Source organism: Cercospora kikuchii (assembly GCF_019650295.1).
Source record: "Cercospora kikuchii DNA, contig_00002, whole genome shotgun sequence".
NCBI classification, from domain to species: Eukaryota; Fungi; Ascomycota; class Dothideomycetes; order Mycosphaerellales; family Mycosphaerellaceae; genus Cercospora; species Cercospora kikuchii.
In genome coordinates this window covers 2,164,325-2,177,834 of record NW_025408583.1, presented here as the reverse complement: position 1 = coordinate 2,177,834, position 13,510 = coordinate 2,164,325, and the positions used below count along the sequence as shown (strand labels likewise).

At 54.9% G+C, this 13,510-nt stretch overlaps 4 protein-coding genes across 4 annotated transcripts; 2 read left to right on the top strand and 2 right to left on the bottom strand.

Annotated features, from left to right (window-relative positions):
- Window positions 1-627: 627 nt before the first annotated feature.
- On the top strand, window positions 628-3,291 carry CKM354_000307200 (uncharacterized protein; the record flags this gene model as incomplete). Its single annotated transcript, XM_044798249.1, has 1 exon — window positions 628-3,291. One exon carries the CDS (start codon window positions 628-630, stop codon window positions 3,289-3,291), a length of 2,664 nt encoding a protein of 887 aa, XP_044654184.1.
- Window positions 3,292-3,881: 590 nt separating this feature from the next.
- On the bottom strand, window positions 3,882-5,927 carry CKM354_000307100 (endopolyphosphatase; the record flags this gene model as incomplete). The annotated part of the gene is made up of 1 exon (XM_044798248.1): window positions 3,882-5,927. The coding sequence occupies one exon, from the start codon at window positions 5,925-5,927 to the stop codon at window positions 3,882-3,884; it is 2,046 nt and encodes a 681-aa protein (XP_044654183.1).
- A 2,151-nt stretch (window positions 5,928-8,078) lies between these two features.
- Window positions 8,079-11,886, top strand: CKM354_000307000 (uncharacterized protein; the record flags this gene model as incomplete). Its single annotated transcript, XM_044798247.1, has 3 exons — window positions 8,079-8,139; window positions 8,202-10,684; window positions 10,735-11,886. The coding sequence occupies 3 exons, from the start codon at window positions 8,079-8,081 to the stop codon at window positions 11,884-11,886; spliced, it is 3,696 nt and encodes a 1,231-aa protein (XP_044654182.1).
- Window positions 11,887-12,238: 352 nt separating this feature from the next.
- Window positions 12,239-13,310, bottom strand: CKM354_000306900 (ribosomal 60S subunit protein L5; the record flags this gene model as incomplete). Its single annotated transcript, XM_044798246.1, has 3 exons — window positions 12,239-13,106; window positions 13,174-13,205; window positions 13,302-13,310. 3 exons carry the CDS (start codon window positions 13,308-13,310, stop codon window positions 12,239-12,241), a joined length of 909 nt encoding a protein of 302 aa, XP_044654181.1.
- Between the last annotated feature and the right edge of the window lie 200 nt (window positions 13,311-13,510).

Genomic DNA, 13,510 nt, shown 5'->3' with positions numbered 1-13,510 from the left:
TGAACATTGCGTACTCCTGCGCCCAGAAAACTCGAGTGCCTTTTCGATCTCCATCTCTCTGCCTTGTAGAGCGTAACTAAGGCGCTCTATCTGGAGAAGCGACGTTACCATGAATCAAGTTCGCGAGAGAGGTCGCAAATTGTGCATGTCTCCGAGTTTCCATTTTGCTGTCCGCAACTGGACAGCCAGGTGAGTCCACCTACGGAGATCAAAGATATGCGAAAGAGCATCTTGATATATTGTCGTATCAGGCATTCTCATCTGTCGACAACCATCACTTCTACTAGCCGATCTGAACCGTACTTGCGATCGTGCAGTGATGGGTCCTCGTTCAGGGCGTGGACATTCCATTAGCTGTGCATTGCTATCATCATTGCAGGGATCCTGATGCGTACTTGCAAAGCGTTCTCGTTCTCGGAGGGCCTCGCAATGTTGGTGTACTATATTGCTAGCAGTGTTGCCATCGTGGTCGCTCTCGCTTTACTACAGCCAGCCAAGCCTTCCCACGTGATCGTGGTCTCCACGCGTGGCGAACGCGACTGCCTACGCGTGACACGTCCTTCGCACTTCCAGCTCCACAATTGACAACAACTGTTTGCGAGTGGTGTATAACAGGCCGCTGCAGCCATGGCCGACGAAGCCGAAACAGGCCCTCTGTTCGAGGGCGTGGTCTTCACCATTATCCCCAGCGATGACCTTACCGAGGAGCGAACCAACACGCTGCTGACCACACTCGACGACAACGGCGCCACCTTTCGAGCTCTGCGCGACGACGACCGCTCCATCGACGACATCGACACCGTCACGCACGTCGTATCCACTCACGTCGACTTTTCGCAATACTCGCGCTGTTTGGACCTCGGAATCTTCATTGTCAAGCCGTCATGGGTGCGGGACTGTATTCAGCGTGGCAAGCAGACCTCGCCCCGCCAGCACAGTCCCGACCCTAGCCAGTACTTCCAAGATGTTGTCCTATCTTGTGCAGATTTGCCCGAAGGCGACGCCGAGGCCATCAAGGCAGGCGTCATCGCCCTGGGAGGTCAGCCGAGCAAAGGCATGACCAAGCTCGTAACACACATTGTGACCATGAGCACGGACAATACCAAATGCAAAGTTGTGGAGGAGAAGGGCCTGGACTGCAAGATTGTGCTGCCTCACTGGTTTGATGCTTGCATTCGTCTCGGCAAGAAGATCAGCGAAAAGCCATACCAGTTTCCAGATCCAGAAATACTTCGTCGAAATAATGCTCCTGTGCGGCCGTCGCCGACACCTCAACTCAGCGGGGCAGTGTCTGCTGCAGTGCAAACGAGCGTGCCACCGAGTCCATCCAAGTCACGCAAAACCTTTAACGCTCTGCCGTGCAAGAAAATATACTTTGCTAAAGACTTGGACATCTCCGAGCACTTGATCGAAGCTTTGACTGCTACACTGGAAGTTGGCGGTGCAAAGATCGTGGATACTGTCGAAGAGTGCGACATTTACATTGGCGGTTTCCGAGCGGGCAAAGAATATGTCACGGCTTCGCAGGCCGGAAAGGAAGTCGCCAATCTCGCATGGCTGTATCATGTTATACAGCGCAACAAATACACCAGCCCTTCGCGAAAACTCCTGCACTATCCCTTGCCGCCCCAAGGAATTCCTGGCTTCGAAAACATGAGGATCAGTCTGTCGAATTACAGTGGTGAGGCACGCCTCTACGTCGAGAATCTCATCAAGTACAGCGGAGCCGAGTACACGAAGACAATGAAACAAGACAACACGCATCTCATCACTGCCCATCGATCGGGAGAGAAGTGCGAAGCTGCCCAAGAATGGAACATTCAAATTGTCAACCATCTTTGGCTGGAGGAGAGCTTCGCGAAATGTGCTATACAAGCCACATCAAATCCGAGATACACCCAGTTTCCCACTCGTACAAATCTTGGTGAAGTCACCGGTCAGACTAGTCTCGACATGAAGAGCGTTGAGCGCATCTTCTTTCCGCGTCCGAAGTCGCCACGAAAGGTGGCTGTGGTACAGAAGCCCAAAGCTCCCGAGAGCGCTCCAACCTCTAAACCCGCTCCGGAGCCCCAGCCGGAGCCTGAGAGAGTGCAGGTTGACACGCACATGCCTGATGCGGAAGATGCTGAGACTGAAGACGAAGCGGAGCCTGAAACTGAACAGCAGTCAATCAAGAGACGACCTGGCCGGCCAAAGAAATCAGACGCAGCTGCCACACCTCGACCTGCAGCTCACTCGCATGATCCCACCGATTCACCCATGCCACCCAGCACCGGGCGTGCTTCGAAGCTCAAGGCGAAGGAGAGCTTGATCTCAGCAGCTGCGGACATCGCAGCCTATCAAAAAGAGACCAAGCGTAAAGGCGGTGTCGTCTATGGCGGACTACGTGCAGACGCGGCGGAAGACAGGTCCTCACCCATTCCTCCAGCACGTCACTCCAGGAAGAGAGCAAGCGAAGAGTACGAGGCATCGGCTCTGGATCCTGATCTCAGCGATGGGGAGACGCAACAGGTAGGAAGCAAGCCAAACAAAAGGGCGAAAACAGCGAACACAGCGGCTTTGCCGCCTATCAAACACAGGATGATGGTCACTGGCGACGATCGATGGCAAGACAATAGCGCCAAAGAATCCAAGGACAAAACGGCTCTCCGTCAGCTCGGCATCCTTCTCACACAGGATCCCAAGGACGTCGACATCCTCGTAGCGCCCAAACTTCTTCGAACCAAGAAATTCGTCTGCGCTATAGCCCGGTCCCCACTGGTTGTGCACACAAGCTTTCTCGATGCAGCTCTGGAAAAGAAGAAGCTGATAGAGGACCTTCCTATGCTCAAGGACCGGGACGGCGAAGAGCGTCTTGGCTTCAAACTGGCCGAGTCACTTGATCGTGCCAAGCAGAACCAGCACAAGTTGTTCGCTGGGTGGTCCATTTATGTGACCAAAGACATCAAGGGCGGCTTCGACACGTACAAAGACATCATCACTCTCAATGGTGGCGTTGCGCTCATGTATCAAGGCCGTACTGGCATCTCCTTGGCTACGCGTCGCTCGCGAACAGATCCCGCCGCTGGCGCAGAGAGCCAGAACCAGGGTCACGACGACGAGTTCAATTGTGTCTATCTCGTGTCAGGAGAGACCGCGGCTGAGACCAAGCTATGGACTGCTTTCCGAAAAGAGGCGGAGAAGCACGATCTCGAAGCACGTATTGTCACATCAGACTGGGTGCTGAATGCCGCGCTCAGCCAGCAAATTGTGAATCGAGATAAGTATCACCTAGGGAAGGCGGCTACATGAAGGGCGAAAGCATGGATGGGTGGCAATCGTGTGTTGAGGAGAACCTCATGTCGACATGGTAAATTGGTGCTCCATGCTCCATTGATCGGCGGTTAGCTTGGAAGCAGCTGGGCTGTCAAACTTGCATGTAAATAGAGAGCGAGCATGATTTGCTCCAAACACGAATGATAATGGATGACGATGAGCATGAGCGAGAAACGATTTGTCACTGATATTGCTTCTCCGATTTCGACGTACACCACTATGCGCTTGTGCATACATGCTCGACCATTTCCTCATCAGATTTTCTTGCCTCGGATTATTCCCACGGCTTCCTGCTTGATGTCACTGCCTCTGTTCTCTTTGAGATGCGACATTGGCTTTGCTGTTCAGCAAGCCAACGCGTCGCCTCGCGCTACTTTGGAACATACAACATCATCCTCGACAATGTGAAAAGGGGCATCCACATGTGGATTCTGCACGCGGCTACAGCGCTTTAGCGCTGTGGAATATGGAAAAGTATTCAAGTCTCATCGATTCATCGTTATGAGGATATGCAAGTCGTTTGAAAAGCGTATATCGCCTAAGGTCATGTTTGCAGTTTATGCACATCAATATCCAAACTCCTCATCAATCTCATCGGGAGACATGGTGTCAACGTACGCCCTCCGCACAAATGTATACCACGCCTCGTTCTGTTTCCGATGATGTTGTCGCTTCTTGCCTTTATGATGCTTCTTCTTTTTCTTCTTCCCCTTTTTGCCCATTTCTTCAACTTCCTCGCTCTCATCATCATGATCTTCATCATTAGACTGTCGTTTGTCGCCATACTCATCTATTGCTTCGCTCCCGTCCTCTGGCTGAAAGTCACCTATCCTCCTCGCAAGGTCCAACAAGCTTGGCAGGGTGAGATCGTCCAGGTGATATACTTTATCATGTTTCGTGTCGTACAGAACCTCGTATTTGAACTCCTTTGGTTTCGGCTTGTGATCTTTGTCGAGAGGCTTCTTGCCTTTGTGCTTACCCTCGCGCCATTTCGCAGCCTCCATGCTGTCGGTATCGCTGGCGTCATCTGAGAAGTCATTGTTTATGCGGGTAAGATTGGCGAAATATTGGGTGAATTTCACCAGTGAAAAGGTCTGAGGAGAATACGCTGGGCCTGGCGGGGAGGATTTCGATGGCGGTTTAGGTATTGTGAATTTGTACTTCTTTGGCGTCTTCTTTTTCTTCTTTTTGCCGGTCACGTCAATATGAGAGTCTTGGAGATCATCGAATTCGAATGGGGCTGGATCTGTAATGTTGCGCGCATCCGCGACGTGGTTCTCAAGGCCAGTCGTGTTGTATTCGAACACACGAAGGGTTGGGAATAGATTTGGTACAACACTTGGGCTCACGAAGCTAGCAGCGAAGCGTTGTGCATACTCGCCACCAATTTTCTTGAGATATTTCTTCTGCTTTTTTCGGAACTTGTCCTTCTTCCCCTTGGTCGTGTTATCGAGCCAATCTTTTGTTTTGGCCTTGGGGGGCGAAGGCAAATCTGACCATTCATCACGCAATTGCAAGAAATAGTCTGTTTTGCCGACGGCAGACAGATCATCATCCTCGGAGTGTTCTGTATGCACATACTGCATGCGTCCCTTCTTCGTGTCTTTCTCCAGATCCTTGAAGTCCTGTAACATGAAATGATCGTAGTTGAAGTGGCCATAATGACTACTGACAATCACATCGCGATACTGTCGTAGCCAAAGAGTGTACTTCTGCCAGCATGTTTCGTCCCACGCAGTCTTCGCATCCTGGCGAACTGGCGGCACGTGCCCAGTCAGCATGGCCTTCATCCCTCGGTCACGCATGAACTGCAGCTGCACTCGTAGCCATTCCATCTGCTGATACCCAGGCTCTCCGTGCAGCGCGCATCCGTCGACACCAGCGTTACTGTTGAAGAAGTAGAGAGTGTTCAGGCTAAACACCGCCAGCTTCTGCGGAATGACTTCCACGTAGAACCAGCCTCCCTGCTCGAAGGAATGCGACTGAACTTGGGGGATGAATTGCTTCCAGAGACCCGCATAGGTCCTGGTCCATCTGTTCGGGCCTTTGGCCAGAATGTTGTGTGGCAGAATGTCGTTGTTTCCCAAGTTCGGCACAATTGGAACAACGAAGTCGTTGTTGGGATCATCGTCCTCCTCATCACCATTGTGCCTGCCGAATGCTTCAGTCATCTTCTCCACCAAGAACCTATTCAAACCAAGTACTTGGTCCGCCGTTCGCGGGTATTCCTCGTCATTGTCGTGACGCGCCGAGTCGCCTGTCCAGATGACGAAGTCGATACTATCCTTGAACTCTTTTGCGACCCATACCATCGTCTTATTGATAAGGGCTATCGGACTGTCGCAGTCGCTGGACTCGGCGCCGTAGATGCCCGCCGGGCCTTGTCCGCGGTGGCACGCTGCATCTTCGGAGGTCGACGAGGAGACTTGGTAGAATCGGTCTGGGTGGAAGTCTGTGATGTGCAAGAAGCGGCCGTGCAGTTTTCGCTTCTTCGTTGCATGAGAAAGCGTGCTCGCTGGCGCCTGCTCGTCCTGCAACGGAATCTGAGCTGGAGGTGCGGCGAGGGCTTCGGCAACCAGCACCGAAAACAGCAGGCGGGAGCAAATGTGCATGTTCGATGGAGGTGCTGGTCACGACCCGCGCGACCCACGAGCAAATACCAACAACCTCCGCCCCCGGCTTGCCCAGCAGCCTCGCGATTCCGTGGTGGGTGCGGTGAGAAAGTGATGGCGCACGGAAATCTGGCGACCGACGTCACCTCGCGACAACAATGCAAGGTACACGCAGCGACCGCGGAGCTGGATTTGGCCGGGCGAACTGAAGATTGCTGCTCGTCCTGGCGCGGCGGCCGTGGACTTCGAAATGCCTCGCGACGTCTCGCTCGGCCAGCAGCGCGACGATGGTAAATGTACACGACCTTGATGGGACACGCGACACGCTGCATCCCACCTCTTTACCTCTTGCCCTCCACCCACGACCAGCGGCGGCAGCCTGGGGATCGACCGACTGCATCATGGCAGCCAATCACATCAAGTGCAGCAGAAACGTTGTGCGTCGAGCTGCTGTCGTTCGAAGCTGGGCGTGACCTCCGTCTTGTCATCTGCGCACGCTGCCACGGCCCATCTTCGTGATCGAAGTCATGCTGGCGACTTGCATCCTTTTCACGTGGTCACACAAGCCTAGGCACGTGTGCAACAAAAGCTATGACGGGACGGCGACGGCATTTCGAAGCTCCAGCGCTAACTAGGTCGGAAATTATGGGAATGCTGACAATACTGCCCACTTCTGTCCAGTCCATGTACAATGTGTGCACACGAGCGGTTTGCGATGCCATCCAGCACTAGGCATTCGAGGCTTGTGAGGTCGATAGTCAACTCAATATTACCACGAAGTAGAGGGACGCAATATCTGCCAAGGATTTCCATCTACTCAAAGTCATCATCCAAGCGAGGATGTCAGCAAATTGGCCTGCATCTGTATCGAAACCATAGCCGACGTGGACTTCTAACGAATCTAGAGAAGGCATGGAAGACCTTGGGCAGGTGACGCGGACGGCTTCGAGAATGATCAATGTCTGGCCTATGTTCTGGGGAGGGGCACAAGCACGCATGTTATCATTCCTCTGCCAAAAGAGTCACAAAAGCAGCGTGGCACAGATCGATCGTGCATCTGTATGGTCCAGCCGCATAGCCCTACTGACGACGTTCTTCACAGTGAATGTTCGGCAAAAAGTATAGATTGGGCCAGGCCTGTTTCCGTGGCATTCCCGGAGCCCATGCCATGGGAATAGATAATGCTGACAATCAGCCGACTCTTCTACGACAACGCAGGCGCCACTATGGCTGGGCTGCGGCCACGGGATTGATACACTATTGCAGTGCTTATTCAATTGCTTCGACTGTAGTGACGAGCGGAGCGTCGAACTGACAGGCAAATACGGTTTGTAAGTGCTGACTGAGCGGCGTCCAGCGGTCCAGGTGCACGGATAAGAAGGATGAACAGAGTTATCGTCAGGCATGCCTTGCTCGGACTATTCTTGTCTCTAATGCTTAGTTGGCACTACAACAGGCAATCCAAGCACCAGCTGATGGCACCGAGGCGCGAGGCGTCCGAAGTGTAAGGCGTACTGCGTTCGCGCTGTCCTCCGTTTCGTTCATGTAGGTCCAGCTGGGACGGGCAGATGCAGTACGACTGAGCTGAGACAGCGCGGTGCTGGGACTCGGCTTCCGAGAGCTTGTGTTGCATGCACGGAGCATCCGACGACAGCGAGCAGGCACAGCAGTGGTTCGCGGCTGAGGACCTGGCAGAGGCAATTTAGGCCTCGCTGTGTTGGTCTGTGAGATGCGTGCTCGTGCCCCGGCCGCGGCGGACAGGAGGGGAGCAGTGATATAGACCTGCCTCTGCTGCTGTCGCCCGCGACGGCCATGGAAACGCATCTCGACTTGTTGGACCGGGCGATGCACAATTGCTGCCGCTACTGACAGCCGGGCGAGCAGTAGTGTGGCGTCGGAGGCTCTGCCTGGAGAGCCGAGCGGGCATCGTGCACAAGAATTATGATGGAGGAGTGTGCACGTGCCGACGACCTGCGCACGACATCATCAACATCGTCGTCGCCGGCTGCTGCTGCTGCTGTGCCCTTCTTCCAGTCGCATCTGCTCTGCGATAACCGAGCTGTACACTGCAACACTTACCAACCGCAACACTTCACATGGCGACTGATCACATGCGATGACCACGCTTTCTGGTCGGTCGACGCTGCCAGCATGGAGGGCTTTCACGGCGTCGACGTGAGCTGGTTACATCATCCGCAAAAATCGCCCAAAGGTCAGTCAGCGAGCCCAGCGCGGCACTCTGTGCACCGAGCTGATCCACACGTGCGCCTGCAGCCACCGCCGACGCCCGCAAGGCCACGTCCGCTCCCTCCTCGACGCCGAACGCCCCCGCACCACCCCGCGAGCAGCAGAACGGCCACAACCCGCCCGCACCACGCAGTCCGCTGCAGCAAGCCGCCCCCGATGGCGCTCGCTCGTCGTACTTTCCCCGCGCCGTGACCTCCTCTACTCCGCTCGAACCCGTGAAGGACACCACCGCAGCACATCCCAGCACGCCCACAGCTGCGGGCACCCGCACCACGAGGCGACCAGGCCTGCTGAGCCGCTCGAGTTCAGAGAAGCTGAGCAGCGATGGGAAGACCATGCCCCGGCGGACCTCTTGGCTGAACAAGATCAGCAGCAATTTTTCCTCCTCACCCACCGCTTCCGCAACTACTGGTGGTGCTCAAGCCACTCCGCCCCCTCCGACTGCTGCTGTCGGTTTGGCATCTGCTGCAGCAGGCGCCACAAGCAACGGATCTGGAGGGCCCACAGAGGGCGCCGAGCCACATGTACCACTGCGTCCGAAAGAGTCATCGTCCAACTTCTTTTCCAACCTTACCCGCAAGTTGTCTGCTGGCCAGAGCAATGTCGCGCCTAAGGTCCAGGCCAAAGGCGGGATGTGTGCACGGCGTGTGCTCAACATCGATCCCAACAGGGAGCGGTGTCTGTTATCCGAACTGGATGTGAGCCGCCTGAGAAAGGTGTCATTCTGCGTGGATGTTGAGATCGCCGGTGGCCCCAAGTATCACGATGAAGAGGATGAGGAGGAAAAGAAGCAGCGAAAGAAGGACTTCAAGCTCAAGGAGCGAGCCGAAGGCGAAGCGCTCAAACACCCGGAGGCGCGCCGGGAGGACGTTGACGAGAAGGCTGATGCGGAGCTCAATGGCAAGAGCAAAGCCTTGCCGATATCTTCAAAGCCAAATATAGAACAACATGATTTTGCCGGAACGCCGCCTGTCGGCAGCGTCAGTCCACCGATCGGGAGCGTCGATGAGAAGGACAGCATGACGCGAAAGAAAGAAAAGAAGAAAAGATCAGAAGAGGAACGCAAGGAGCGCAAGGAGAAACGACGGCGTCGCGCTGAGGAGAACGGCTCAATACCTGTTGAATTATCAATGGATGCTGACGCCTCTTCGCCGCCAGAGAAGCCACCGGCACCGATCACAACGCCCGCTTCTACCGCAGACTCGACCAAACAAGACCGGCCGACTACCGATCCTGTTCGAATATATCGACGGTGTTGTCAGCTCCGTGAGACGCCCATATTGAAGCGCATCACTGAGCAATTGATGTCTCCCACTTGCTGCGTGCCGCACGAGCCTGGTGTGGTGCATTGCCTCAATCTCACGGGCTCCCGGTTGCAGCTTGCTGACATGGTAACGCTGGGAGATTGGCTTGCAGTGGTGCCTGTGAAGAAACTGCTATTGGAAGATGCTGATCTCAGCGATGAAGGGCTGCGCTGCATTCTTGCTGGACTACTGGCGGCCACAAAACCGCAACCCACGCGGCGAAAAAGCACTACGCCCAAACATCGGCAGGGCGTGGAAGCTCGATCATACCAAGAACGAAGCGGTGTGGTTGAAAAGCTGACACTCAAGAACAACCCTCGGATCACGCGGGTCGGGTGGAAACATATCAGCCTATTCCTTTACATGTGCAGGTCTATCAAGGCAATCGACATGTCGATGATACGGTTCCCTGCAAGCATACCTTCGAACGCCCAGGAGAACCCCGACCAAGGCTCCCATCTCGCGACGGTGAGCCAGACATCCGATTCAGATGCTGCTGAGATACTGTACAAATGTCTGAGTCAGCGTCTGGGTGGCGATAGGCTCGAGGAACTTATTGTCTCCGAGTGTGGCTTGACTGCACCGCAGATTCGAAAAATCGTGGACGCTGCTATCATGTGTGGAATCAACCGACTCGGATTCGCAGGTAACCACCTCGACGATGAGGGATTGCAGCACATTCTTCACTGGCTGCGATCAGGAATATGTGGAGGACTTGACCTCGGAGGGAACGACCTGCGTGGCAAATTGGATCTGATTGCAGAAGCGCTGAGCTCGAGAGGCGGAACACCTTGCTGGGGGCTGAGCTTCGCTGGATGCAATCTCGACAGTGCCTCTGTCAAGGTATTATTCCCAGCATTGGTCAAGCTTCCCGACTTTCGATTCATTGACCTGAGCCACAATCCTGATCTCTGTGGCCAAGACAACGAAACAATCTCACTACTCCGGAGATACATTGGTCAGCTCAAATACCTGAAACGCATTCACCTCGCAGATGTCGGAATGAGTCCAAAGCAAGCCATTGCACTCGCAGACGTGTTGCCTGAGGGACCGCTGCTTGCCCACATCAACATATTGGAGAACCCCGAGCTTTCAGCCTTGGCCAATGCTAAAGAAGAGGGCGATCAGGAGGAGGCTTGTGCGCTCTATGCTAGTTACATGGCCGCTGTACGAGTATCTAACACCTTGATCTGTATTGACATAGATGTAAGTTGCCCGGCGTTGCATTTTGTTGATTCCCGACTGACATATTCCAGGTACCTTCGCCTGACAACAGCGAGGTCGTCAAAGCTCTTGCTAAACAAGTCGTGGCTTATTCGTTACGCAACATGGAGCAATTTGCCATCGCAGAGGCTACCGACACATCGACCTTTGCGACTACCAACGCAATGACATCCCTGTCAGAACCTCATGGTGGCGAGAAGCAATCCAAGGAGGTCGCAGTACCTGATGTTCTGATGCATCTCGTGGGCCATGTCGATGGCTACCCTGAGAACCATGACAACGATGATCCAGCACCTGACGGTGACTACATTGTCGGTGGGACAGGTGTTGTGAAAGCATTGCAATACGTGCTGGGAGAGAAGGCCAACGATCTTCGCCGAAGCAGCGTGCCAACTTCTTCCGGCACCAGGTCATCTCGCCCCGGGTCCTCTGCCGGACTGGTCGGAGATGAAGAACAGCGTGGCAAAGCTAAGAAGATGAGCAAGAACCTCTTGGATAGTGCACGCAAGATCCGCGCCCGACTTCAACCAGCACTCGCAAAGGAGGCAACGAGTGGCGACGAAATGGCATATCGGCGACTCAGCTTTCTGGACCAAACTCTACAGAGCATGATCCAACGCTTCGAAGAAGAATACCCGGAAACACGCCTGGCGCCGCCTTCTCCCAAGGCGGCTTCGACAGCTTCCTCAGCTGATCTGCCCGTGGTACCCGCGCTCCAGACAGCCGAAGTCGGTGACAGAGTCAGCGACGATGACGACGAGCCCGAGTACGATGAAGCAGCAACCTTTCGTCCAGCAGTCTCCCGCCACAGTAGCGATGTTTCACTGGCGGCTCGTGCACTGGGCATGGAAGAGGGTCATTTGCACCGGCTTGGGCAGCGCATGCGTCGTGAAGTTGTTGACTCGCCGGTGACCTCGGCCGTCGAGGACAATATTGACATACGATGGAGTAAAGAAGAGGAAGCCGCGCGGCTCAACGCTCTACGACTTCAACTAGAGGGTATCAGTGGGCCAGAACTGAAGTCTCTCGTCGAGCATGATGGCTGGGAATCTGCACTCCGCAAAGTGGGCGCTAACATGAATGATTTGCGGACAATTCAGGAACAGGATCCGAAGGGTTGGGAGGACTTCAAGGAAGCACAACTGAAGGCGAGGATGAACGTAGCTCAAGACAGCAGAAGCTAGTCGCGGGCGATGGTACAGCACCGCGATGATCAAAGAGTATTTTTCCATGTCAAAGCTGGGCATTGGTCCCGTATAGATGTGACATTCGATATGCCGGAATGAGCAATGATGTACGAATTCAAGAAGACGCTGGTGCGGACAGACATGGCGACATAGATGGGATGTGAAGAGCTGGGAGTGATTTCACGGAAAGGGTGCAAGATTCGAAATTCATGGCACTACGAAGGTGCGATCATCATCATAACGCCGCTAATGCTTTCCTTATTTGCGCCTCCCAATCCGTGACATCCGTGAACAACGTGACGCAGCAGTACTACGACTGCAGAGATGTCCATCCACCGGCCGAGAAAATCTACAACTCCGCAGCCAGAGCCTTGATCTTCTCCTGCACGCGTTGCCGACGCTCCTCGTGTGTGAGCTTGTTCTGCTTGAACTTGAGCGACTCTGCCTTCCACTCGTCCTTGCTCTTCTTCTCGCCGGCCTCATCATCCTTCTTCCACGGATCCTCGCGGATAGCCTTGTGAGCCTCCTGGTAAAGCTCCTCGAGACCATCAGCCTCGATCTCGTCGTCGATGTAGCCAGAGAACTGAGACTTGTAGCGCTCCTCATCGTCGTCGGCGAGGGTCTCCATGTACTCAGCGACGTGGCCGCCGAAGATGTACTTGCGGAGAGTCTCGGCGTCGAGCTCCTTGGTCTCGATGTCGTAACCAGGGAAACGCTTCTCGGAGTGTGGCACGTAGAGACCACCGTCTGAGGCACCCTTCATGGCACCGAAGACACGGGCACCAGTGCTGGTGCGGGTGAGACCGACATCGAGGAAGACCTTGAATGGGCGGCGGGTCTCGCCGTCAACCTCCTCTGGCTGAGTCTCGGTGAACTCGCCATCAGCCTCCTCAACACCAGTGAAGGTGTCCTCCAGCTCGAGCTTGTTGAGCGCACGGCGGGCGATGAGAAGACCAACGCAGTAAGCGGCGGCCCAGTTGGTGAGACCGTGGGTGATGCCGTAGCGCTTCAGCTCGTGGCCGTAGGCAGCAACGAAGACCTTGTCGCCGGTGAGCTCAGAAGTGACGATCTGAGCAATGATGTCCTTGTTGGTGAAGCGGATGACCAGGCGGTACTTTGGTGCATTGTACTTGTTCTTGGCCTGGGTGATGAGGCGCTTGCGGGCGTAGTAGTCGGTCTTGCCAGATCGGCGGCGCTTGTACTTCACCTGGTAGCGGCTGAGGAAGGTCAGATGCTGTCGTTGCAGGCAGAGGGAGAGGCACAGGGCAGGCAGGAAATACTCACCTGAAGTAGGCGCTGTTCTTGACCAACTTGGTCTACAACACAGTCCCGAGTCAGCAATTGACGCTTCAGACCCCCTTCCGAAGCAACTTGCGGCGACTCATCGTCCTCCGGCGCGGGGCAATACTCACGAAAGGCATCTTGTCGGTGCGTCGCTGGGTGTTGGCGATGGTGCAGCTGGCGGGCACTGGCGACGAAATGGAGAGTGCACAAATTCCAATCGGCGGGAGTAGCCGCGTGCGTGCAAGGCTTCCGACGCACGAAATCTTGGCAATGGGTGACCAAACACCCCCCCTCCACCACTTCTGACTCTGCCTCTACGTGTCTCATCACCACCCGT